General features: G+C 38.9%; 1 protein-coding gene across 1 annotated transcript in view; it reads right to left on the minus strand.

The window, feature by feature from the left end:
* The window catches only part of LOC139720138 (myotubularin-related protein 13-like), a 125232-nt gene extending 106587 nt beyond the window's left edge, over positions 1-18645 (minus strand). The window contains exons 1-3 of the mRNA XM_071631509.1: positions 18111-18645; positions 16861-17054; positions 15811-16150 (exon numbers count right to left, since the gene is read on the minus strand). Of these exons, the coding sequence (XP_071487610.1) occupies positions 15811-16150; positions 16861-17054; positions 18111-18645 (1069 nt within the window). The remainder of the gene's footprint in view (positions 1-15810; positions 16151-16860; positions 17055-18110) is intronic.
* Positions 18646-27309: the final 8664 nt, after the last annotated feature.

Raw genomic sequence — 27309 nt, forward strand, 5'->3', positions numbered from 1 at the left:
CCACCAATCTTGATAGCCTGCAACTACCTCCGGATATCAAACTTCTTACCCTCCAGGCTAATTCACGAGGACAATTTCCCATCGGGCACCCCCGAACCCACGGCCTGGGATGAAAGGTCATGGAGTAGCCGCAATATCGTCAATTATGTCTAGTTATACGCCCACATATATTACATTTATTTTATTAATCAATAAATATACTGTATCTGTTTTGACAATGCTTATCACTGCCTCTAGATGTGTCTAGGAGAATTTCGATGCGATTTTCTGTTTATACCGTAGCACTCATGTCAGTATTGCCCTGCTGCATCATTTTGTATTAACTTCTATAGATAATAGCTATAACACAGAACATTATTTCTATATAAAATTGCCCTTTTCTAAAATTAGACCCCAAACAATCATCTCTCCCATTTTTATTTTCTAATATCGTTGGTTATTTCAGTCGAATAACTCATATTCTGTGAACAGCGAAAAATAACGGGTATCAACGAAGTCTTATCAAATACAGTGATTAATTATTCGTTTCTTTTTAATGATTTCGGTATTCCCGAGCCGCATCCGAGCCGATAATACATTAACCATCTGTGTTTTTGTCTCGTCCCTTTGCTTGTTTGCTTGCTTGCTTTGCGGCCGTGCTGGTCATCCAAGGCTAACGCTCAGAGCTGCCCCCCCCCCCCCCCCCCCCAAGGAAAAACGCAGTATCTACATCCAGCTCTATTTCTCAACAACCGAGATATTCACCATTTTATGTTTTTGCCAAAGCCCCTGGAAAATATACTCTTTTGAAAAATTCCTTCATTTCGGAATTTTAGTCTATATCTAGCTACCAATTTTCCTGGAAAATATAATTTGTGTTTTTGTTTTGTTTTTAAGTTATTGATGAAAATGTAGATACTTTGGGGAAACCCCACGCAATTGACTGATTTCCCCAAGGAAAAACGCAGTATCTACAATGGAACGAATTTCCTCAATGTACAACGCAGTATCTATCCCCAGCGGAATGACTAGGATTAATCTTCTGCCATAATTACGTGATGCATGTATCATTATACAAGTATTTATGATGCACAATCCTCAACCTTGGGCCTATTTATGCCCTGATTAAAGAGCAGGCTTCATAACATTAATAAATTATCAGATTGTTCTTGGAACGTTTTGCTTTTTTCAGATTGCAGCTCAAACTTAAAAAAGTAAAACATTCCCAGACCGATCTAGCCGTAACGTTACGTGTTTTGAAGCTTGCCAGGGCTGTAATGTGGTACTACATGGCCTAGCCGCTAACTAGCATCAAGATCTAGATCTGTACAGTCTAGGCTAGAGTCTGTCTAACCTGTTAGACCAAAATAAATTTAAATCGGATGTCTGGACCTAGATCGATCTAGACTAGTTTTTATGTATATCGTTTATTCTAGGCTGGCTACGTAGCAGGCTACACGAGTCTACAGCCTCAGGCTAGCTATACATGCACGATACTGACAGAAAAAAAAAATAGCCTAGAAGGTTTACTTTAGTCTAATAGTCTAAGCCCTACACGAGACAGGACTCTTTAATTGGCAAAAAAAAAATACATCTAGGTCTAGATCGAAGTTACATCCGCTCTCTAGACCCTAGGCCTATTCCTTCTGGATCAAACCAAAGGTTTTTTTTTTATGTCATGCAAATTTTTAATGTAATTTTTTTACTTGTAAGTTGTAACGTTAGCATGCAGCATGGGATCATGCATGCATTTTACGCAACCCATTCTCACTAGTGTTAGGGTCTAGATAAGAATTAAAATACAACTTGTTCCTAACTGTCTCTATTTTGTCCATTTACCTCTTTTCATATAATCTATTGTCAGCTATTTAGACCCTCTACTAAGACAGTATGGTATGGAGTAGATAATTGAACATTGACACTTCACTAGACTAAGGATTCTAAGTGGTTACGTTTTAGTTTTAGACTTCTTAGTTTTATAAACAGGCCTGCGCTATCATTAACGTGTTAGGCCTATTCTAGTCCTACACTAGATCTTTAATAAGACTTTCGGAATACGGACCCTGAAAGTTCTGATTAACGTTAGGCCTAAGTCTAACGTTAGAAAAGAGACGCAAGACTCAAACGTTTACTATACTGTCTAGACAAGTCTTAGACTTAGACTTAGACTTAGATCTACAGGGTCTAAACATGTTACATAACCTGACGTTTACATCCCAACACAACACAAATAGGTCTAACGTTAGACTGGTCTAGATCTATTGCCTTTCGCCGAAACTTTCGGATTCGGAGCCTGAGGAATTTTGACTAGGGTCTAGGCCTAACAAAGTTACTTCACAAAAAAAGTTACTATTGAAATAGAACGGAAGTTGTTCATCATCATGGTAGAATATGAAAGAATAAAGCTGATCGTTTGACACACGAAGCGAGGTAAACACAAATGTAGGGTGTCTATGCATTTGTGTTTACCTCGCTTCGTGTGACAAACATGCATTTGTGTTTACCTCGCTTCGTGTGACAAACGATCAGCTTTATTCTTTCAATATTGAAATGGTTTTGAATAACTTACTCATTATCTGCAGATAATTTTTCTTGAGGGCTAGGCTCACGAGAAATTTTCCCCGCGACACCATTTTGTTTTAATCCAAGTACACACTCCCACTGTATGCTGACTAGCCGGGCCCGGCCCTGTGCTAACTGCATGCTCAGTGCGCGTGCAGCTACTTGCTAGCTGCATGACAAGCAGCTGCTGTCAGTGTTGTAAGAGTGCGTTAGTGTAGGCGTATAGTGCACTCGAGGGTACATGTATTTACAATTGTGAAACATGCACGAGGCGAAGCCGAGTGCATGTTGCACTACATTGTAAATACCCGAGAGTGAGCTATACGCCTCCACTAACGCCACGAAATAATCCTGTGCATCATTTGTTTTATAAAATGGGTCGAAAATTCGAAAACTAGCAGCATTTTTCAGCGTTTTTCACGTACCTTTGTGGGTCAAGACGTCCGAAGATGTTCGTCCCAAACATTTACGCACGTCGCACTCGGAAATCCCGCACGTACAGTATAAGTATGATGGGGGGTTGGGTTTCCGGACACTTAAGTTCCCGCATGAAAACTTACTTATTTTACATAGAATATGCACCCTTTACCTTAAAGACTTGATATAGACTCCTCATATAGGCCTACTAGACAATATACTCTGAAAACGGCGTGAGAATTAACCTGCTAAATCGTTGAATTTGCCCTTCAAAGTGACTCCATGTATGCGTCCGGTCCCACAACGCTTGGTCTACTCTACACTGTACGTATGATACGTACGCCACACATGTTATGCACAAGGGAAGAAAGGCCGGACTAGAAGTTGTTTACAGGATTGACAGCGCGTATGCATGCAATTCAAAGGAGCCGCCGCGCGCACAGACGATCGGCAATAGGATTTAACACGCAGTGCAATGGGACTGAGTAACGAAAGCACAGGTGACTCATTTCAGCGCTTCCTATTGGCTACATTCTTGAACCCATTTTATAAATTGTTTTAATGTGCACTCGGTTAGTCTTAATCACACACTGTGTTTTATATAAGGATCACAATCTCATCAAGATATTTACTAATCATTATTGTTTCGTTTAGATATTGTTTTATTATTGACGAAGTATATTTAAAGAAAGTAATTTACGTTCAAATTACAGAACAACCGGCAAAGTATTCACATATATGAATAGCAGTGACTGGTAATTAAGACTAGCTTTGTAGATACTGCGTTTTTCCTTGGGGAAATATTCATCATGTAGATACTGCGTTTTTCCTTGGGGAAAGTGCAAGTTAAGTGTAGATACTTGTACTGCGTTTGGCAGTTACAGAAAAGTAGCTTTCCAAACATTTTTTTTTTCAAAAATCTGAATATGTCATATGAAGAAGGATTGCCCACTGACTATATTTATGCAAAAAAAAAGTGAAAATCGACAAAAATGTCAGATACTGCGTTTTTCCGGGGGGGGGGGGGCAGAGAGATCCCCATGTCTGCATTGAGTCTAGGAATGCAATAGTAAAAAACTTGCTTGCTTTACAAATAATAATGATCATAATGATAATGATAATGATAATAATAACAATAATAATAATAATAATTATAATTATAATAATAATGATAATAATGGTGGCTATAATTGCATAGGGCGCAGGTCCACATTTTTCGATGCTCATGGCATTTCAAAAAATGAAAAATAAATATATATATCATACATTGCAACTGATTGACAAATTGCCCTACAGCGAAGTAAATTAGCACTGAATTGATCAGTGTTTTAAGATATGTTTTCCCGGCCAATTTCGCACTTTTGTCAGTCCATTTGATAAAAGATTCATTCAATTTAGCGAAAATCCTCGTCACTGCACATTCTGTCATTCAAAATTGCAACTTGTTCGTTCAATTGAGCATTTCGGTCAATGAAATTCGCACATTTACCTTTCGAATTCGTAAAACGGGCATTCAAATTGGCACGTGCTCTTCAGTCATTCAAATTCGCCAGCACTGGCGGAAAATGGTATTTCAGTCATTCAATTTCGCGTATGGGCAGTCAAATTCCAAACATGTTCATTCAAATTGGCGTAATGTTATTTCTATTTTGAAAAGGTGAGAACCGTGATTTATACGTTAAATGTGCATTGTTGTTTCATCCAGACACTGTTAAGTATATAGTAAAGGTATCTTTGACCCTAAGTAACTCAAGTTTGTTGTTCTGTTTGTTGTTCTTTAATACATGTTATTAGAACTATACATGTATGCTTGCACCAGTACCATAGATTCACTTCACTTTCTTATGCCCAGTCATGGCATCACGAGTTAGATACAGGCGTATCTCTCAAGAAGACAGGGAAAGAATCATAGAAGCATTTGAGGGTAATAACATTGACAAATTGATGGGTAGAGCTGATCCAAGAACTTTTATTTATTCCTCATGATAATTAACGCAATCTAGCACCCACCAAATGAAAATAATGAAACATGCAGATGAAAGAAATAATCACGATGTAAATTGAAATCCCCTTCTCCCAATTATTGACAAAACAAACTTAAGATCAATGTATCTGAGAATGAAATAATGCTATCGAACATTATAAACACATACACATATTTTGAAAGTACTGTTGCCAAGGTGATATCAAAATAAAAGCATAAATGTGTCTGTTAAATTGACTGCAGTTAATGCGAAATTGGATGCTCAAGAATGAATTCGAATGAACGAGCGCAGCGTATACGTGATCACGTGACTATATCGTGCTAAATTGAATGAACGATTTGCGAAATGGTGCTTGTCTTAAGAAGTTGAACTGAAAAAGTGCTTCGACTGAAAAAGTGATTCGAAGGATGTAAAAGGTAATTTGAATGCTCCAAAATGAATTTGAATGAAAAGATTATAAAATTGAAATACCGAACATGCCGTCTGGGCTAAATTGTGCTAAATTGAATGCAACAATTACGAATTAGACTGAAAAAAGTGCGAAATTGGATGGGAAAACCTATAGTTGCCATAATAAAAAAAAAAAAAAATCATGGGCGTACACACTCGAGCAGGACTCGAACCTGCGACCTCCAGATCACCGGACAGGCGTCAGCTCCACTAGACCACTGAGCTTTCGCCCGACAGCAAGTGTTGTTTATAATCCTTATAGCATGCAGCGGGTACTGCTTTATTCTTCAAATTCAAGAAATTCTTCCATCGAGATGTTTTCATTGTAACTGATTGAAAAATTGCCCTACATCGACGTAAATATTTTTACGTCGATGTAGGGCAATTTAGGGCAATTTATCAATAATAAGTTACATCAAAATATTCTGCTACCGTAAACAAGTGGGACTATTTCAAGTCGATAAAACAAGCACTGAAAAACATGCATCAAATTGCACCATTTACAAAATCTTGATGCAAAGAGTTCTCACCGTGGGAGGGGAACACCCCCCTCCCACACCGTCTCCTCCTTCGCTCGCTCCTCTCGTTCGCATCTAACCGCTCCCCCTAATGATCATATCCTGGCTACGCCGGTGATAGGCATCACTATTTAGTGGGCCTTCACAGTGATGTCGCACAGGCGGAGCAAGAGCTGAAATACCACGATTTAGTCATTCAATTATCTATGAATATTTCTTTTGCTTGTTTTTTGATTGGAAAGAAATCCAAAATTTCACCAAAATTGTGCAGCAGATCGCTGAATTTCAGGTCTGAAAATGCAAAATCTCCCCCCCCCCCAAAAAAAAAAACCTCCCCCCGCTCGGTCGCTCCGCTCGGTCGCTCCGCTCCCTCGCACAGATATCCCAACTCCAAGTCCCTCCCCCACCTACCATCATTAAAACGGAACGATGCCCCTGGAATTAATGCTTTATTGACTTAAATCAAGAAAATTGAAAAATACAATAACTTTAAGAAAATATATATTCTCGGTTTATTACATAATTTTATTACATTAAAGGAATGTTACCATTGTATTGAATTTATTTGGACATTATTCAGGGCTGCGCTACGTTTTTGAAAGGGTGAGGGGTCAAAATTGCATTTCAATCAAGAAGAAAATCAAAAGACAAGAGAAACAACAACAAAAAGTCTTCATACTTTTAAGATCTGATTTTCCGCCGAAAGACGGCTGACAAGCAAAAAACAAAGAAACAAAAACAAGAAAAAAAGACTTCATATTTTTGCTGCCACTTCCCTCCCGCTTTATATTTCATGCAAAAGAGTGGGACATTCGATCCCTGTAAAGTGCATGTGTGTCTGAGTGTGTGTGGGGTGGCACCAAGCTTCTCCCCCCCACCCAAAAAAAAAGAAACAAAAAAAAAAAAAAGCTGCGCCGGTGCTGTTATGGGCTTGTAATCGTGGTAATAGTGACTATCGCGGATCATTCCCCCCCCCCCCTCCCCCCAGGACAGATTTACGCCGTTGCTATCAGCTGCAGATTTTGACCAAAAAAAAAAATAAAAAAAAATAAGTCGTATGAAACTTAAATTACCCAAGTCATTCCGCTGAACTTGAGTATGACTTCGAAATGAGATTTCATGATCAACTATCGCACCTAAGTTACGGGCTGTTTTTGATGAAGTATACAAGTGCTACAGACCGGACCGAATATATGGGCATAACATCATTAATGATCGACCTTACTTAACATATAATTCTTTGAACCAATATATATATATATATATATATATATATATATATATATATATATATATGAAACAACTCAAGATTTACCATCATTCAGTTTAAGGCCACTGGATGTAAGCCAGATTCTTCAGGTCTTACCAAGTTTTGCAATGGCCGATGGCAGTGAAGACACAACAGGTTTGAAAGAAAATGAAGTTGTGTATCATAATGCATAACAATGATAACCAATACAATGTTTGCTAGTGGAGCGGCATAGCTTGAAAAATTAGAGGAATTGTGCATTTTATGATAAAAGCACCAAATTTCGCACACATCTTGACAATAACATTTCAAATAAATTCAGATATTGGGCCATCGTAAAAAGCGCCCTCAACGGCCATGGCAGCCATTTTTCTAAATGGCCGCCATAAATGCCATTTTTCGTGAAAATTTACAAATTTCAGAAGGGAAAATCAATATGATTTTCCAAACGAGTGGGAAATATATTCAAAATAAATTTAGACAATGGGCCACCGCAAATTGCGCCCTCAACGGCCATGGCAGCCATTTTTCAAAATGGCCGCCATCAATGCCATTTTTCGCAAAAATTTAAAATTTCAGAAGGGAAAATCAGTTAGATTTTGCAAACGAGTAAGAAATAACATTCAAAATAAATTCAGATATTGGGCCATAGGAAATAGCGCCCTCAACGGCCATAGCAGGGATTTTTCAAAATGGCCGCCATAAATGCCAGTTTTCGTAAAATTTTACAAATTTCAGAAGGGAAGATCAATAAGATTTTGCAAACGAGAGGGAAATAACATTCAAAATAAATTTAGATATTGGGCCATCGCAAATTGTGCCCTTAACGGCCATGGCAGCCATTTTTTTTTTCAAAATGGCTTCCATAAATGCCAGTTTTCGTAACATTTTACAAATTTGAGAAGGGAAAATCTATAACGAGTGGCATATAACTATCAGAATAAATTTATATATTGGGCCATCGCAAATTATGACCCTAACGGTCATGGCAGCCATTTTTTTTCAAAAAATAAAACATTTCAGAAGGGAAAATCAATAAGATTTTGCAAGCGAGTGGGATATAACATTTAAAATAAATATAGATATTGGGCCACCGCAAAGTGCGCCCCCTAATGGTCATGGCAGCCATTTTTTCAAATGGTCCCATAAATGCAATTTTTTTTTTGCAAAAAATTAAACATTTCATAAGGGAAAAGCAACAAGTTTTTGCAAAAGAGTGGGAAATATAATTCAAAATAAATTTAGATGTTGGGCCATCGCAAATTGTGCCCTCAACGCCTATGGCGGCCAGGTTTAAAATTGACTGCCATAAATACCACCTTTTTCTCTGAATTTACTAATTCCGGAAGGAAAAGTCAATAAGATCTTGCACTCAATTTAAAGATTTCGTTTTAAATATATCTTGCGCCTATGTATTACATTATTGTAAATAGCGCCCTCAATGGCCATTGCAGCCATTTTTCATGATGGCCACCATGGATTCCATTATTTTTCATTTCCTGATTTCACACAAGGAAAAGTCAAAATAGATTTTGCACACAATTTGAAAATTATGTTTGATTTGAATATTTGTATTATAATACTGCCCTCAACGGCCATGGCCGCAATATTCCAAAATGGCTGCCATTGTCATAATTATTTTGTTTTAAAAAATGGTAATTTCAGAAAGAAAAGTCAACAAATGTGTACAAAACTTGAAAATCATGTTTAAAATCAAACAATATATCTAGATTGCATTAACTCTAGAAATTGTTCCTTCGCAACTTTTCAAGAAGAAAAAAAATGCTAATATCGGTAATTGCAGCCATTTTCCAAAATGGCTGTCATAGATGCCATTTTTCTTGTATGAAGATGTCCTAATGCCGAGAGAAGACAGTAATTTTTTTTTCGCAAGTTGACAATTACATACAAAGAAGTTTAGACATTCAGCCATCATAAGCTGTGTTCTCAATGGCTATTTCAGCTATTTGTCAAAATGGCTACAATACACGCTTCTTTTTTGTCTTGAAATTTGCTTTACTTCAGAAGTAGAAGACAGCAGAATACTCACAGAGACATTATATAATCTGAAATATGGTGTTAAAGAAATCATTTGAGGAACAACTGAAATAAACAGGGCAAACGCTTAGCGATTATATCTCACCAATGATGAATGCATATTTTAGGTGGCAAACACGAACAATTTCTGAAAAAGAGTCATATAAATATCCAGGGATAATGGCGCCATTTATTAACTTTGACAGTGACACCATATCATTGAATATATGGAACTATATGACGTGTATCTATTCTAAAACATAACTTCCTAAATATTCTCATGACAGATACGAAAAAATGGCCTTTCATTTTACGAAAAAACTTAATTTACTTGCTATGATTAAAAAAAAACATACCTTTGATATCCATACTGTTAGCCGTCACTCGCGAAATACCGTATGTCCCAAAAAAATTACAACGGGGCCCTACGCAATGATATCTTTAAAAATATTGCATCAATCTAAATACAAATTCAGGGTGTGAAACTATAACTCATTGCCCACATCTTGCAGAAAACCCCATTCGATTTGCTTCAGTGGTCAAAGAGAATTGAGGAATTTTGTAGAGGATGTCGGGAATCTCTTTTGTCCAAGTTCTGTCTATTGTTCACACACAAAATCATCGAAGTGCTAAACTTGGAAGAATCAGACTCATGACATGCTTTACTATAATCCCCATTTCTCTGTGACCGCTTAACCAAATTGAATGGGGATTTCTGCAAAATAGAGCTAAGATGTTATATTTTAAGACCCTGAAGTAGCATTGAAAAAAAATAATTATATTGGATGTTATCAATGCGAAAATCTGATTAAAATTTTTGTGGGACATACTGCAGTATGTCCCTCAAAAAATACAATCAATTTTTCGAATTGATAACATCCAAAATGATCGACCTGTCTAAGTGCTACTTCAGGGCCTTAGGTTATAACATCTTAGCTCTATTTTGGAGAAAACCTTATTCAATTTGGTTAAGCGGTCACAGAGAAAATGTAGATTGTTGTAAAGCATGTCATGAGTCTAATTTTTCAAATTTTAGCAATTCAATGCTCTAGTAGACAGAACTTGGGCAAAAGAGATTCCCGACATCCTCTACAAGATTCCTTATTTCTCTTTGACCACTGAAGCAAATCGAATGGAGTTTTCTGTAAGATTTTGGCAATGAGTTATAGTTTCATACCCTGAATTTGTATTTAGATTGATTCACTATTTTTAAAGATATCATTGCGGGGGGTCCCGTTGTAATTTTTTTTGGAACATACTGTACTGCAATTAGAACTAAACTGAAAAAAAAAAATTAGAACTTACCCATCAATGAAACTTTTTTTTTTAATTTTAATTTCTATGAACACCAGATTGCATTAGATATAGTGGCTGTTTAGCAGTATTCTATTGCTTTCTCCTTCTGGAATATAAAGCAAATAAAAGAAAAGGAGTGTGTGGAAGCCATTTTGACAAAGAGCTGCCATAGCCGTTGGGGACAATGTTTAAATGGTGGCTCAATATCTTCATTTCAAATTCAAATTCAAATTCAAACTTGTATTTATTTGAATGTCTTTTGTCAATTTGCACAAGAAATTGTGTTGTCTTCTTCTGGCATTATCATATTTTCAAGAAATAAATAGCATCTATAGTGGTCATTTGGAAAATGGCTGGAATGGCCATTGAGGGGCAATTTGCAATGGCCCAATAAGTTTGATTTTGAATGTAACTTCTCACCTGTTTGCATTATTTTCTTTTGAATATGATTTTCAACATATGTGCAAATTTCGAATCATTGATTTTATCTCTAAAATTAGCAAATCTTTCAAAAAAACAAAAAAGAAGCAGACATCCATGGCGGTCAGCATGGCCCTTAAGGCCGCCTTCTAAGAGGATCTGATACTTACATTTATTTTTGAGCCTAATTTTCAACTTGTTTGCAAAGTCTTATTGACTTTTCCTTCTGACATCAGCAAATTTTTGCAAAAAAGAGAGGGAGGGGGCATCCATGGCAGCTATTTTGAAACTTGGCTGCTATGGCTGTTGAAGGTGCACTTTTGGATGGCCTATTATAAAATTCAGTTTGAATGTAATTTTCCACCTTTGTGGAAATTCTGATTGACTTCTGCAACACTTTACGAAAAAAAGACATTCATGGTGGCCATCTTGAAAAATGGCTGGAATGGCCATTGAGGGGCAATTTGCAATGGCCCAATAAGTTTGATTTTGAATGTAACTTCTCACCTGTTTGCAAAATCTCGTTGGCTTTCCTTTCTAATTTTAGTAAATCTTTTCGAAAATATAGCATTTATGGCGGCCATTTTGAAAAATGGCTGTCATGACCGTTGAGGGCGCAATTTCCGTGGCCTAATATCTAGATTTATTTTGAATGTAATTAATATTTATGGGCAAAATCCTATTAACTTTTCCCTTCTGAAATTTGCAAAATCATCGAGGAAGTGGCACATTAGACAGCCATAATGAGAAATGGCTGTCATGGACGTTGAGGGCGCAATTAACAATGGCCAAATATTTAAATTCATTTTGAATGTAATTTCCCACTTGTCTGCGAAATCTTACTGGCTTCCCCTTCTGAAGTTTGCAAATATTTTTTGAAAAAATGACATTTATGGCAGCCATTTTAAAAAAAGGCTGCCTTGGCCGTTGAGGGCGCTATTTCCGATGGCCCGATATCCAGATTTATTTTGAATATAATTTCCCATTTGTAACCCATATCTTATTGACTTTTCTCTCCTCAAATTTGCAAATTTTACGAAAATATGGCATTTATGGCAGCCATTTTGAAAAATGGCTGCCATGGACGTTGAGGGCGCTATTTACGATGGCCAAATATCTTAATTTAATCTGAACTTCATTGTCAACCTGTGTACGAAATTTGGTGCTTTTATCGCAAAATGCACAATTGTACGGCTATGCCGCCACTTTGCGCAATACTTTACCGATTAGTTAAATAGACAGACAACAACAACAACAACAAAACGGGCCTCCAACAGAACCCTTGGTAACCAATAACAAATAACCAGTAACCAATAACCAATCCTGACATAATTCTGCTCTGCAGCAACTCAATAATCATCATTTTCAGTGCGTGAAACACACGTGTGCGTACGTATAACAGGACCTATACACAATGTAGATGTAGGCTTACATAAAAGTAGGCTTCATTCAATAATGATATACTAGTACATGAATGTCTTATATCGCACGAAATGCACACAAAATGTCGGGGAACGTGGCTACAGCTGCTTACGTATTTCACGGCGAGGGAGGTATTTAACCAAGGGATATAGGTCCTAGTTATCCAGGGATTTTTTTTTTTTTTTTTACGGGGGGGGGGGGATAGTTATCGGGGGGGGGGGGTGTTTCCGGATGGTAGATATCGGGGGGGGGGGGGGTAGATGTCCAGGGGGTATACTAGTTTTCCGGTTGGTAGTAATCTTGGTGGTAGTTATCCGGGGGGTAGTTATCCAGGGGGTAGTTATCCGGGAGGTAGTTATCTGGGTGGTAGTTATCCGGGGGGTAGTTATATAGGGGGTAATTTTCCGGGGGGGGGGGGGGGAATTATCTGGGTGGTAATTATCCGGGTGGTAGTTATCCGGGGGTAGTTAACCGGCGGGTAGTTATCCGGTGGGTAGTTGTCCAAGGGGGTATTGCCCTGGGGGGTGATTGCCCTAAGAGGGTAGTTGTCCGGGTGGTAGTTGCCCTAGGGGGAAATAGCCCTGGGGGGTAATTATCCTTGTGGTAGTTATCCGGAGGGTAGCGCCCAGGGGGTAAGTGCCCGGATACGCTTTAATAATATGCAACCTATTTGGTGGATTGTATAGCTGAGCGTGTATTACATTATAGGTTTTTACTATATATTTGAAGGCGTGTAAATCTATTCGGATCTTAGATGAGGCTTCTTAGGTGATTCTTTTAGGGGCCATCGAAACTTAGAAGTTGCTCAGGGCCAATATTCTGCTATTTGTTTAAAATGTATGCTTTTTCGTTTTAGTTTTTGCGTGTACGTATTGCTGACTTTTTCCTTGTTTATTGATAAGATAATATATTCCAATCATATTCTGCATTTCTCAATTTACAGATATTGATGAATGTGATAGCGATCCTTGTCTGAACGGAGGAACGTGTCAGGATGATGTCAATATGTACTCGTGTCTGTGTTTACCGGGTTATAACGGGTCGAACTGCCAAACAGGTAAGCTAGGATTAGGTTTTTTAAAGTAGCGATATCAGGCCCTGTCACACCTTTCCGGGTAAGCTACGCGGGCTTGTTTCGAGTAGGGATTTACCAGCACGCAGGAAAAATTTTTAGCCGGCGGACAAGGATGTTGGCGAATTCCGTACTTGCGTCTTATGTGCTAGACGCGTGCTACTTACCTGCTACTAGCATGTTGTCACATAAGCAACCTTTTTTTTTTTGTTATTTAATCTGGTACTTTGTCACGTAATCATTCAAGTCGAAACGAATCAAGTACAGTGAAATCAATGTTTTTAATAATAATAATCAAGTTTTGGTTTTGTTTGCAAAGTCGAAGATTTCATAATTATCAAATATCAAATACAAAACAAAGGAAAATAAACATGTAACTTTTGGCTATACTGCTCTGGGCTCTGGGTTCACGTCCCCCCTTTGGTAGTTGGTACCGTGCCAGCGTCGTGCCCGGTAGACCGCAGGTCGTCAGAGGGTGTGGCTCAGCAGCTGTGGCTCAGTAGGTGTGGCTCAGCAGGTTTGGCTCAGCTAGCGACGCTCGTCCCTCGGCTTGTACCGATAGTCACCTCAGCATGACAGTTCCGCTCGCCGACGTTCATTCAGGGGCCCGTACCGATGTGTTTTGTGTGATAACCAAAATGTTTCTCTGCCTAACATTCCCTAACGCCCATACTTATACACAAACTGCTAAAATCAATATTAACATATGACTCAGACAAAGGTATGCATTAGAAATCATCCTCACAAAGCAAACTATCCCTACTTACTAAACTAAGGCTTCCCTAGCACCTAATCATATTCCTGAATATCATTAATCTAACTTCACAGCCGGATGAGCTTGCCTGAACCTAACACAGTGATGTAGTACGGCATAACTGAATCCAATTAACTACTTTTCTTATATATATATATATATATATATATATATATGTATATATCTATATATATATGTATATATATATATATATATATATATATATATATATATTTATTTATTTATTTATTTATATTGTCTGGAGTATTCTAACCAGCAGAGGCGTCATTGACCTAACGAACTTTTGTACAAAATCAATGGATATACATATATAAAGACTCGAGGCAAATATATTCCTTTCCTGACAATATCCCCACCTTTAAGATATAACTTGGGGATCCAATTATATCTACATTATTAAAGGACATATTTGGAAATGGCTGGGAAAAAATTTTCACAGAGTCGCAGTGAAGAAATATGTATAAACTGGAGCTTCATATTAACATTATAACACGTCACTTTGATTTCCGCAGCAAACAAACAGATTCTGTAAATATACCTTAAAACATTCACTAATTTAACTTAAGCTTCTATCGGATATTCACGGCAACATTATAGAATATCCTTACGGACATAAATTCAACAAAATAGTGGTATTACAGTGTCACTTCAGAATCGTACTTTCATTTATAAGTTCACGAAATCTGAAGTAGATAACATAGATATCAATCCGCTTTCTATACAATTATCTATCAACTTAAATCTCCTTCTATTGCTCCCATTCATCTCCAGAGCATGTTGTGTTTACATTTTCCGCGGACAATATTTCTGCCAGCATATTGCCAGAATCAATATATTACAATGCAACAAATAACAGATCAGCATATTCTCGTTATAAACAACACTGTCTTCACTGACGTTGTACATACATATCTGGAAACTTATTTTTCTTTTCGTTCCTTAAGAAAAACAGATACAATTCTCAATATTAATGTTTATCATAACTTAGAGTCTGCTGTCATCAACTTACAAATGCATTATTACCTATTGCAAATCGAAACGCATAACTCTACTTACTTCAACTATTACATTTATTACAACTCTCTCTTAACTTGATCCAGTGATAAACATAATAAACCAAACTTATACTTAGGTCTTGTACATAACAGTTTATTACACTAAACTGTGCGTTTTGATACGTGTATTAATCTAAAACGCGAATATAAGCGTGTATATGATCGCGATTAGCTGATCCTTGGGGTTTGCTGAACCAGAAGTGAGAAAATAATCGTGTGTAGAATCTTCCATCACATCTAGGAAGAAAGATTACAATTTACAATAACCTACTCATAACATCTGCTGCGTTATTTTCTGTCCCCTTTACAGACACCAGGCGGAACCTATACTCTTGTAGACACATACTCCACCTCATAACTCGCTTTTTTTGCCATCTTTTTTGTCTGAAGATATGTGAGGGGCTTGTGGTCAGTATGGATCTCAAGCATTCTTCCGAACAGATAGTAATCAAACTTCTTCACAGCCCAGACTATGGCAAGGCACTCCTTTTACACTGTAGAATACCTCTGCTCCCTAGGAAGAAGTTTTTTTTTTTTTTACTAGCATATAAATATACCAGGGGAAACACTCGCCATCATGCTCCTGCATGAGGACACTGCCGAGACCAGTATCCGACGCATCGACCTTCATCATGAAAGTTTTCTCAAAGTCAGGCAGCCGCAAGATGGGAGGACTTGCTGGACACTCTTTCAACTTGACAAACGCAGCTTCCTCTTTCGGCCCCCATTCGACATTCCCGGGAATACCTTTGCATGTCAGATTTGTTAGGGGTAGGGCTACGTCTGCATAATTTGCAATGAAGTCCCTGTAAAATCCACACAGCCCTAGAAAGGACTTCACCAGCCTCTTTGTCTTGGGCCTTGGAGCTTCACTCACTTTGCGGGTCAGCCCATCGCTAGTGTAGATCACACCCTCTTGTGCCCCAGAAACTCAATAGTCTGTGAACCCACTGTGCACTTTGAAGGCCTAGCAGCTAGATTAGCATTGCGCAATCTACGCAAGACTTCAGTCAACACCTCCATGTGTTCTGGCCAAGTTCTAGTGTGACTCAAAATGGCATCTATGTAACTCACAACATTAATTTTGGCATTCCCTCTAGTACTTTCCTCATCATTCTCGTGAACTGGGCACTGGCCGTAACCAGTCCGAACGGCATGTACTTGAACTGAAATTGCCCTTTAGGAGTTAGGAAGGCTGTATTGACTTTGTCTTGTTCCCTCATTGGTATTTGCCAATACCCCTTCGTTAAATCCAACTTAGTGAAGTATCTACTCTTGGATAGTGTTGCAAACAATTTAATCTTGAGGGTTTGGCATGGGTTCGGGATCAAAGACTGTTACTTTATTCAAGCGTCTGAAATCAAAACCGATTCGAGCCGTCTGCCTTCTTCAATTTCACGATTGGATGACCGTATGGGGAATTGGAGGGCTCAACTACGCCTAACTAATTTGAGCATGGAGTCAATTTCATTGCTAGTTTCTTTTTTCATAGCTTGTGGCACTCTATGAGGCCGAGAACGAACAGGTTGATCAGTGGTCAACAAGATTTCACACTCAGATACAGTTGTCTTCTTTGGGATATCGGTGAATATAATCGTGGTACTCACAGAGTAGTTTCTGCACCTGACATCTCTCATCCTTGCCCAAGACCGGATCTAACACGACCATATCCACGAACTTTTGTACAGCACTAGTCACACCAGGCACTTCACTACCCCAATCAGAACCTACTTCCGCCATATCATCGTCATCTAGCACACGATCAACCTCATTCTCCTCATCACTCTCGACACCACTAGCCTCAAACCAGCCAGCAACTGGCACGTCAAGAGGTCAACTAAAGTATCGTTTCAACAGGTTGATATGATAGTCTTAGCCACACCGTCGACATCCACAAAATAGTCGTAGTCATACTTCACCCCCACAACTTTAAAGGACCTTGCCACTTCACTAACAACTTGTTTTGCACAGTCGGCAGTAGGATTAGCACATCATCATCTCCGACACTCAGCTTTCTGGGCTTTAATTGCCTTTCTGTCATAATACCCCTTGTACCTTATAGCAGAGTATTTCAGTGTTTCTTGTGCAATCTGCCGTGACTTGACAAGCCTATCCCTCAGTTCGATAACATATTCATACTCGCTCTTGATCTCTGGTTCTAACTTCTCAGCGGTCCACAACTCCCTCAAAACATCCAACGGCCCACCAACATGTCTCCCGTAGAGCAACTCAAACGGGGAAAACCCTAAGCTTGAACTCGGCGCCTCTCGCAGAGCAAACAGCAGAACCGGGAGATATCTGTCCCACTGACGAGGTTCTTCTGAGCATAAGCCGCTTCAGGGCTGATTTGACCACCGCATTGTAGCGCTCAACCAGTCCATTACACATTGGATGATAACGAGAACTCGTCACCTGCCGGACAGACAACAGTCTACACACTTCACGCATCAGATCAGACACAAACTGAGTACCCAAATCGGACATAACTTCAGTGGGGATTCCGACACGGCTGTACACGGAGACTAACGCCTCGGCTACGTCGACAGTTGCTAGACTTGAGTGGAACTGAAGAGTTTGTTAGCAAAAAGCGATAAGTCCATATTTGTCAAATGGAGATATTTGCGATTAAAGGTCAAGAAAAATAAAGGGAATAATAAGAAAAATTTTGCTTCTTTTGACCATAACTTCAAAATTATACCTTTATATGTAGTGACCAATATATCATTTAAAAGGTATTATTTTGTACTCTATGACAGAGAGCGTACTTCAAAATCTTCAAAAATGGACTTATCGGTTTTTGCAAACAAACTCTTCAATTGCTTCCACATATCTAGTAGCGTAATCCACTATGGTAAGTATATGTGTATGCTTACGAGTAGAAGGCATGAAAGGACCCAGGAGATCTATGGCAATGCGCTGAAATGGGACACCGATGAGTGGAATCCTCCCTAGCTCCGTCTTAGGCACTCTGATTTTGTCTATCGTTTTCTGACACACGTCGCAAGACTTACAGAAATTGGCAACATCTTCCGACATGCCAAGCCAGTAAAACTGTGTCTTGATCTTATTCAGAGTATTATTGATACCCAGATGCCCGCCAAGGAGTGAATCATGAGCGACACGCATTATCTCCGACCGACGAGGCTTGGGAACTACCAACAGTTTGGGACCGATGCCCTTGTTGTTTCCATCCCTCTTCTGTCTAAGCAGGACATCGTGTTCACATATGAACATGTACCGAGAATTGCCAGCACTACCACCTTTCTGCCATAGAAGGCGCAGTGACTCGTCATTCTTCTGCTCTTTCGTAAATTCAATCGACTGCACATTATCAACTGCAATAGGCACACTCAAACCCCTACTAGGCTTCGAATCCTTCGCAATTTGCGAGCGAGTTTGAGCCGCCATCACCCCAACATTTACATCATCCTCAGGTGCGCCCTCAACAGGTGACTCTGTGCAAGTGTCATTTGAACTTTCATTCTCTAACGAGGGGGTCGCAGCTTCACAGTCAGAAACACGCGGAGTCCAATGCAAATTAGGATCGCTCGGTTCCCGAGCACCCATCACATAACCATTGACTATTATGTACTTCACTCAAGCAGTCTGGCATGCATGGAGCCTCAACTTCTCCTTCGAAATAAGGCGAGTCAACCACTATCTTGGCTACAGGGAAGCATCTGATTGTGCCATCAATTAATCGTACCGTGCAACGACCTGTCAGCTGTTCGTTGCTAACCAACGCCTCCCTCACGACACAGGTACTACAACCGGTATCACGCAACACTGCAACAGGTACACCCCCCTGGCATCAACCTCCCAGAAGCTACTTGCATGCGATTAACCATCGCCCCAACATCATTGTATGCCATTCCGACTTTGTCAACAATTTCACTCTTCACACGTTCGATGTCATCGACAACCATCTCAATCGGCACACACCCCGCTGTCGAATCGGCGACCTCTGTCTCTGTCTAATGGGAAACACTCGCGTCAGCCGTAAGGGGCGCACTTCCCCCAGCACTCATACCTTGAGCTGCCATTGGCTTAGAAACCATGGGACAATCCCTTTTAATGTGCTTTGGACTTCCACACATATAGCAACCGTTTTTCCTTTGGATATTGCTAGCATTACCATGGAAACCCTTATTCGTTGCGACCGTTCCTGTCTTTGGAAAAGCATCGACCGACTTCTGAATCGGTCTCCCGGACTGTTTCAGGGGAGGGCATTTACGCGACTTCGGCTCGGCTCGGAACCTTTCGGATTTCTGCTGACTATGGAACACGTGAGGATCATGAGCTCCAACATATACCTCCGCACAATTAACAACCTCGCTGAAATTTGTGCACTGTCGTTCCTTAACAAACCGCACGACTTCACCGGGGCAACCAATCAGAAATTGTTCTCGCAACATCAAGTCCTCGAGGCCTTTCTTGATTTATCTATTTCAGCAGCTTCTATCCAGCTATCAAATGAAGCTTTCATTCTTGTAGCAAACTGCCTTGATGGGCGCTCGGCTTTGAACGGCCTAACCGTCCTGGGCCCTGTTTTATCAAGATAAAGTTAGCGTTGATTGTGAAATCAACGCTAACTTTATCCAACTTGAAGTCCACTATAACTTTAAATCAACTGCAAGTTTCTGTTTTACGAAGAGACCTAACAGTCGATTATAGTTATAGGTGATCACCATGACTTAATTATTGATTTAGTCAAAACAAAAAACACGGGACGAGGCTGGTTTCCGCTACTGTCTGCTTAAAAACAATACAATACTTTAAGCAAAACAAACAACAAAAACATGATTATTTGCCATGGCCACGGAAGCGTAGTCTGCTAGTGCGACGCAGTATTATTAGTGCTACAGCCGCTGAATTAGAAGTATTTAAGTTTGCAACAGAATCGCAAATTATGCCGTTTTGCGTTGTATTGAAGAAAGTAGGTCGATAGATCTAGCACATCTCGAGCTCAACGAAAATCTGCGTAAGCGCGTACCGTAAAGATTCCGCACATTACGTAGGATTAAACACTCAAGTATTCATTAACATGGATTTAGACGTACAGTAACTGACTGTCCAAGGTGCACGGTGAAGGTCGTGTAGGCCTATCTATGCATTGTTTAAAGTCTTAATTCAATAGGCTGAAGTCCTGTGTATTTACGTGTAGGATTATGGAAACTTGTGAGAGTGTGGTGACTACAGTAGCTTGTTTTTACCTCTAACGTTACGGAGCAGATCGGCTTTGTAAAGAATAGATCGCGAGTCTACATCAACATGTTGAAATTCTCGACTTAGACGCTCTAATCTGCAGTATGTTTTACGGTAACTACAAACGACTCGCTGAACGTTACTTAGGCCTAACGTTAAGCCTATTACTGGTTAGCCTAACTTAACATTAGATCTCAAGTTACTATCGTACTCGGTGCTAACGTGTTATAGAAGAGAGTAAAAACTACAAAATATCTCGGCATTGTTATCGATGAGTATTTGGAATGGGGAGCACATGTTAAACATATGAAGTCCAAGATTGTTAAATGTGTATACCTTTTAAAGAGGATTCGATCGTATATATCTCAGAATGAAGCGCTGATACTATTGTCACGGCGGTCTCTCTCCGGAACATAGTCGTATGTGGTATAGTTATTAGGAGATTGTGAGTGTGATGTACTGGGTCGGAGAAGTGTGAGAAGACATGTATCGTTCCTTTGAGATTCCGTGATAGATGAGGTTGGTAGCGGGCCTCACGGACTGTAGAATGGATGTTGAAGCATGACAGACTGCACTAAGACTCAAGATTCCGGTTCACAATGACTTTATTAAGGCGACATGACACTCGCCTTCTCCACATGACGTTCAATACATGTACACGGTATAACATTGCCATTCTTGTGATCTGCCGAAGTCTGACACTAATCCCAGAGTAATCGTATTCCAATCCTATCCCAGTGTCTAGCTCAATCTTATCCCAGTCTCAGTCTCAATCTACCTAACAAAGAGAAACCCTGCTCTATTTATAGTGGACATGGCAGTGACCGTCAGTGTGGCTAGCTGTCAATCACGTTTACAAAGCAGACAGTCAAATTAAGCACACAAGAACCAGCGTAAACAAGAAACAAAGAACAAGAAGGGAGAAGAGCAGAGAGAGAGACTAGACGGGGAACAAAGAACAACATAGGAGAAGGGAAGAGAGGAGGACCGGATTACAAACAAAGAACAACATAGGAGAGGGAAAGAGAGAGAGACTGGACGAGAACAAAGAACAACATAAGCGAGGGAGAGAGGGAGACGAGGCGAGAGACAAAGAACAACATAAGAGACAATGGACGAGCTAATTAAGGCGAAGAGAAGAGAAGAGACAGAGAAGACGCTGAGCTGGCAGTTTAGCTCGCTTACACAACAGAAACGCACAGAGCATATTACCTAGCTTACATAACAAAAACACAACAGAGTACTGAACGCTATACTTAATCATATACACATAAATACAAAACCGTTACACTATATAAAACTTTGATACAATGTCATTTGGATTATTGTGATGGAGTTTGGGGAAACACTGGAAAGGGGCATATTGAACAGTTAAACCTATTACAAAAACGAGCACTTAAGATTGTGCTTATGGTGAATAAAAGATACTCAACGGAACAACTTTTCCACCAACTTAAGATTGATAGAGTTACAGAGAGGATTAATCAAAGAATGTTATTTTTTATGCACAAAATCTTATACGGTGTGGTCCCAGACTATATAAGTCGCAGATTTAGTTTTCGAAATCCTCATTATATTACACGGAAGTCAGAATACAGCATCTGTGTTCCTCGAGCCAAAACAAACTATGGGAAAAGACGATTAGAATATAGGGGAGCAGTGGCCTGGAATAATCTAACTACTGATCTCAAAAGTATGAGATTCATATCTATTTTTAAGAAAAAAATAAGAGATTGTTTGGAATGACATGACAGATAAGTCATACATATATTTTTTGAAGTATTGCATATAATTTCATATTGATGTTTTAATGGATTTTTAGGTATAAATGGTAAATGTTTTGGATGTTTGGGGGTATATATATCATTTGGGAGGGTGGGAGTTTGAGTTGAGTTTACTTTATTTATACACGGAAATAAAAGCCTGCTTTCAGCTGGACAGCTGTTTTTCAGCAAGGCCGTGTTTCACATCGAATAACAAAGTATACATACACACGGCGAAAATGCAAACATATGCAATGATATGCAATAAATAACAAACACTGAACAAGTTACAACGAAGATCAATGAGAAAAAAAGAAGAAAAATTCAGATATTAAAAACAAAAGAGAAAATCGATATACTTCTATGGACACATTAAGGGATTTCCGCTAACTTCATGATCTCTCTCGAGAAACTTTTGATGTCACTAATTCTTCTTAAATGAACAGGAAGGTTATTGAAAGTTTTACATGCAACATATAATGGGCTATTTCGGACAAAATTAGATCGAGGTTTTGGAATCACAATTTGAGTATTTGAGTTTCGTAGAGTGTAATTTTCAAACGATCTGAGTTGAACACTAGAGGACAAAGTTGTTGGAGCAAGGTTATACAACAGTTTGAATATAAAGGTTAAGGCTTGCTTTCCTCTTCTTTCTTTGAGTTGGTCGACCTGAAGAGAAGAATAAAGAGTTTCCCTATTGTAACGGGTGCCAACACCTTGCACCATTCTTAGGCACCTGTTTTGAATAACTTGCAATCGATGTAGTTGACCCGAGTGACCATTCCTCCAGATTACACTACAATAGTCCAAATGGGGTTGGATTAGAGTTTTGTATAACAACAGGGAGGTATCCTTATCGATGTACTTTCTTATACGCTTGACTGCATGAAAGACTTTAAGCGTTTTGCTTCTAACGTTTTCAATTTGTGGGGTCCATGTTAGGTTTTCATCGAGAATGACCCCGAGATATCTGCATTCTGAAACTCTTTGCAGAGGTGTATTTTGAATGTTAAGATGAACATTCTGAAAATTTCGCAAATTCCGTTTAGATCCAATCAACATAAACTGACATTTGTTTACATTTAACAATAATTCGTTACTTTTAAACCATTCAAGAAGTGACACTAGGTCATCATTGATTGTTTTCTGTAAACAAGACGGATCCTTTGAAGGAAAATATAAACAAGTGTCATCTGCATATAGGGAAAGCGCACACTTCTTGACAGATTTATGCAGATCGTTTAAAGCTAAGATAAACAAAAGGGGCCCAAGAATGCTTCCCTGTGACACTCCGCTTGTAACCGTCCTACTTGCTGACAAGTTTCCGTTTACCAAGGTTGACTGCTCTCTGTTAGTGAAATAATCACTGAACCAATGCAATGCTTGTGGGTCGAATCCAAGATATCTTAATTTCTCAATGACAACATCAAAGGAAATCAAATCGAACGCCTTTTCTAAATCCAGAGTGACGACACCAATTACATTTCCATTATCAATTTGTTTACACATTCCATCTGTTAAATACCACAATGCGGTTAAAGTGGAATGACCAGGGCGGAAACCATGTTGATGAGAGCTGAGTATGTCATTTTGACACAGGTAACAATATATTTGATCAAATACAATTTTCTCTAATATTTTGGACATTACTGGTAAAATTGATATCGGTCTATAATTTGATGGGTTGTCTTTATCACCACCTTTGTGGATAGGTGTTACACGTGCCCTTTTCCATATACTTGGAATTTTACCAGTTTTCAATGACAGATTTAGAATGTGGGTCAAAGGTTCGACAATAAAATCAATAGTATCTTTTATGATACAGGCAGGAATTTGATCCAAACCAGTAGCTTTGTTCCTCGAAATATTTTTTGTAACATTCATTACATCATTTGGAGAAATTTGAGTAAAAGTGAACTGAGATCTAATCCTAGATAAATATTGTTGCATATTTTTACCAAATTTCGTATTAGACTCCTGTTTTCTTCTAGCAGCCAAGCTTACAAAATGATCATTCAAAGAGGCCGCTATTTCTTTTGAACCTTTAACTTCATTTCCCTCAATGATCAACTTTTGAATGGGAGTATCACTGTTTTTCTTTGGCATTATACGTCGTATTGATTTCCACATTGCATTTGTATCACCATTATTCCTTACAATGCTTTCAGACACATAAGCTCGTTTTGCTCGCCGTATCATATCAGTTACAGAGTTTCTCAATCTCTTATATAATTTCCAATCCTCGTCGATTTTAGAGCGAAGGGCTTGTTGTTTCATGTGATCTCTTTCACGCATCTTACGTAATATATCAATATTCATCCACGGTGACTCTCGATGCCGTATTCTTTTCTTTCGAAGGGGGCATGTTTATCCAATAGAGGAATAAACTTATGAGAAAATTTGTCATACGCACTGTTCGGATCTGACTCACCCATTACCCAGTAAGCAGTACATCATCCCAGCTAATCTTTTCTAAATCAGCCTTAAAGTCCTCCAGATCAAGCATTTTCATATTTCGGCAATATGTAAACTTATGGTAACCTTTCCCAGCCTTGGCTTTACCTAAAGAGCAAACGATCATATAATGATCACTAATTGATAACGGCAGGACATCACAGAGTTTCACTTTATCCTTACAAGATGAAAACAACACGTCTATCAATGTAGCTGTCGATGGTGTGATTCTTGTCGGCTTGTCGACACATTGCTTCAGATCGAAATCTTCAGCTAAAAGTTGAAGCCGTCTCGATTGACATGACCAAGGTTTCTTCATTAAATCACAGTTGAAATCTCCGTAAATTATAACATCTTTTGAGGAAAATTCTAACGACTGTAGTAAAGTTTCAAACTGATCAAAAATCGCATCGTGGGAGTTTGGAGGACGGTACCAATATACTATAATAATAGGTTTTTGCTTTGGCAAAAAAAATTTCAATACACATAAGCTCTGGACGGTGATACATAGTTTGTTATATAGTTTAGTTATTTTTTATAGTTTGTTATATAGTTTTTTATATTTATGTTCATGCTGTGATTATTGTGTAGATTTGTGTTGTGAAAGTTATGTTAACCCTTACTTTTGTGGATGAAGTGCAACAAATGTTGATGTTTTTGTTTGTTTTTACTTAAATCATTTCTTATCATGTTAATATGATTTCTGTACACTGATTCACGGCCCCATTGAAAAACAGTATATTTGCTGATTGGGCTTTTTATCCGTGGTAAAATAAAATGAATGAAATGAATGAAATGAAATAGAATTAAACTCTTTATTTTCTGTATAGACCTACACTGTGAAAAATGCGACATGCGACATGTTTATGAACTAAACACAGTGTTAAAAATCTAAACACTTTGTTTAACATCTAAACACCCGGTGTGTATAGCACGTGTAAAGTATTGAGAGTTAAAGTGTTTAGCTTGGAGTGTTTAGTTGGAGTGTTTATTCTGGTCACGCTATGTTAATCTCAATATGTCCATATATATATGGAGAAGTGTTGGAAATGGTGTGTAAATTGCAATTTCTAGTTTCCTTTTATCACGAGAAAGTGGAAACTGTTACGACATCAAGATGCACTATGAAATAATTCATGTTTTAGGCCTTTCATGGAAATGCCTAATCAATTAGGAAAAAGGATAACCTAAAAATATGTAATACAACTGTAATAAATTTATATTTTGGTTTCGCATGTACAGTCTTATATTTTAACTGCTAGAAAAAAAAATGGGAGTTGCCTTTGTTAATGATTTCGTTCATGATTTAGGGCATTACCCAAATGTTTGTTGGTTAGGCCTAAACACTTCTACTGTCAGGATAAACAGACGCGTTTACATTTAGAACGCCTCGTAAACACGTTCTAAACACCGCACATGTTTAACATAAACACTTATACTCGTACTCTACAAGTCAGCAGCGCATGTGACATGACGGCCGCGGCCACAACGCACGCAGTGGTGCCCTGTGCGTGCGCTTCTAGCGCCCACTCGTGCTATGCATGATTATGACCATAATCAATGCACAATTGGCGGGAAAGGATATGTGCGCGCGCGTACGTACCTGTACGGATGGATCTGTCTGATTGGCTGGCTGGTGCTGCGATTGCATGCCCCAGCAGCGTGATGTGCGTAGGCCTACAGTACGTGCGCATTCGTTCTAGGCTTGGCCGGTCGTCCACACACTACTGCACTTACGACTCGATCAATCGACTGCACTGCTGACTGAGCTGCATGCATGCACTGCATAAAGGAGCGGATCTAGCGAAGATGGCGTCGAAGGGATAAAGTTCTAGCCTGGCCGGCCTGTATGAAAGCGGTGAGTCTGCTAAGTCTGCTAAGTCGGTGAATAACAAGATTGATTGCAAAATCGCCCTCGTTTAATGTAAAACTGTTGTAGGCGTGGAAATAAGCTACGCCCTTAAAGATTTTGCTCGTTTGTTTTAGTTTTCTATTTCTAAATCTAACGACTAAGTTACGTTAGAACAGGGAACGCTCTTAGTCTTACTGTAACGTGTTAGTGTTGTTAACGTTACAATATCTAGGCCTACACTCTGCAAATTACCGGTACCGTAGTTATGGGTAAACTCGGCCTAGCGGGTAAACTCACTGTATCTACCTTAATTTTACGAAGTTATGAAGTATCTTTCATGTGAATGACGATGGGTTAGTGACTATATTTTGAGTGAAATTCAGTTTTATTCCCTGTAAATTCTTCACTCAACAGGTGGTGAAAATTGAATGTAAAGCCCATTAGGATGTCTTGGAAGGGGATGGCGATGGCACCAAAGTGGGTGACGATGATGTCCTGACGTGTACTGTATAAATCCTGCAAGACATTACCTCTGCTGGCAGAGAACGAGGCATGGTGTAGTCAGCAGAGTAAATCGACTGGGGATAGTACATCACTGTATACTGCCCATGTGGAAATTGGAAATCAAGTAAGTACTCAAAATTGCAGAGCCAAATCAATGAATATTATGTACTTAAAGGACAAGTTCACCTTCATAAACATAAGGATTGAGAGAATGTAGCAATATTAGTAGAACACATCATTGAAAGTTTGAGGAAAATCAGACAATCCGTTCAAAAGTTATGAATTTTTGAAGTT

The sequence above is a fragment of the Diadema antillarum genome, unplaced genomic scaffold, assembly GCF_040938485.1.
Source record: "Diadema antillarum isolate AM-2024a unplaced genomic scaffold, OU_Dant_1.0 scf00000122, whole genome shotgun sequence".
Lineage (NCBI taxonomy): Eukaryota > Metazoa > Echinodermata > Echinoidea > Diadematoida > Diadematidae > Diadema > Diadema antillarum.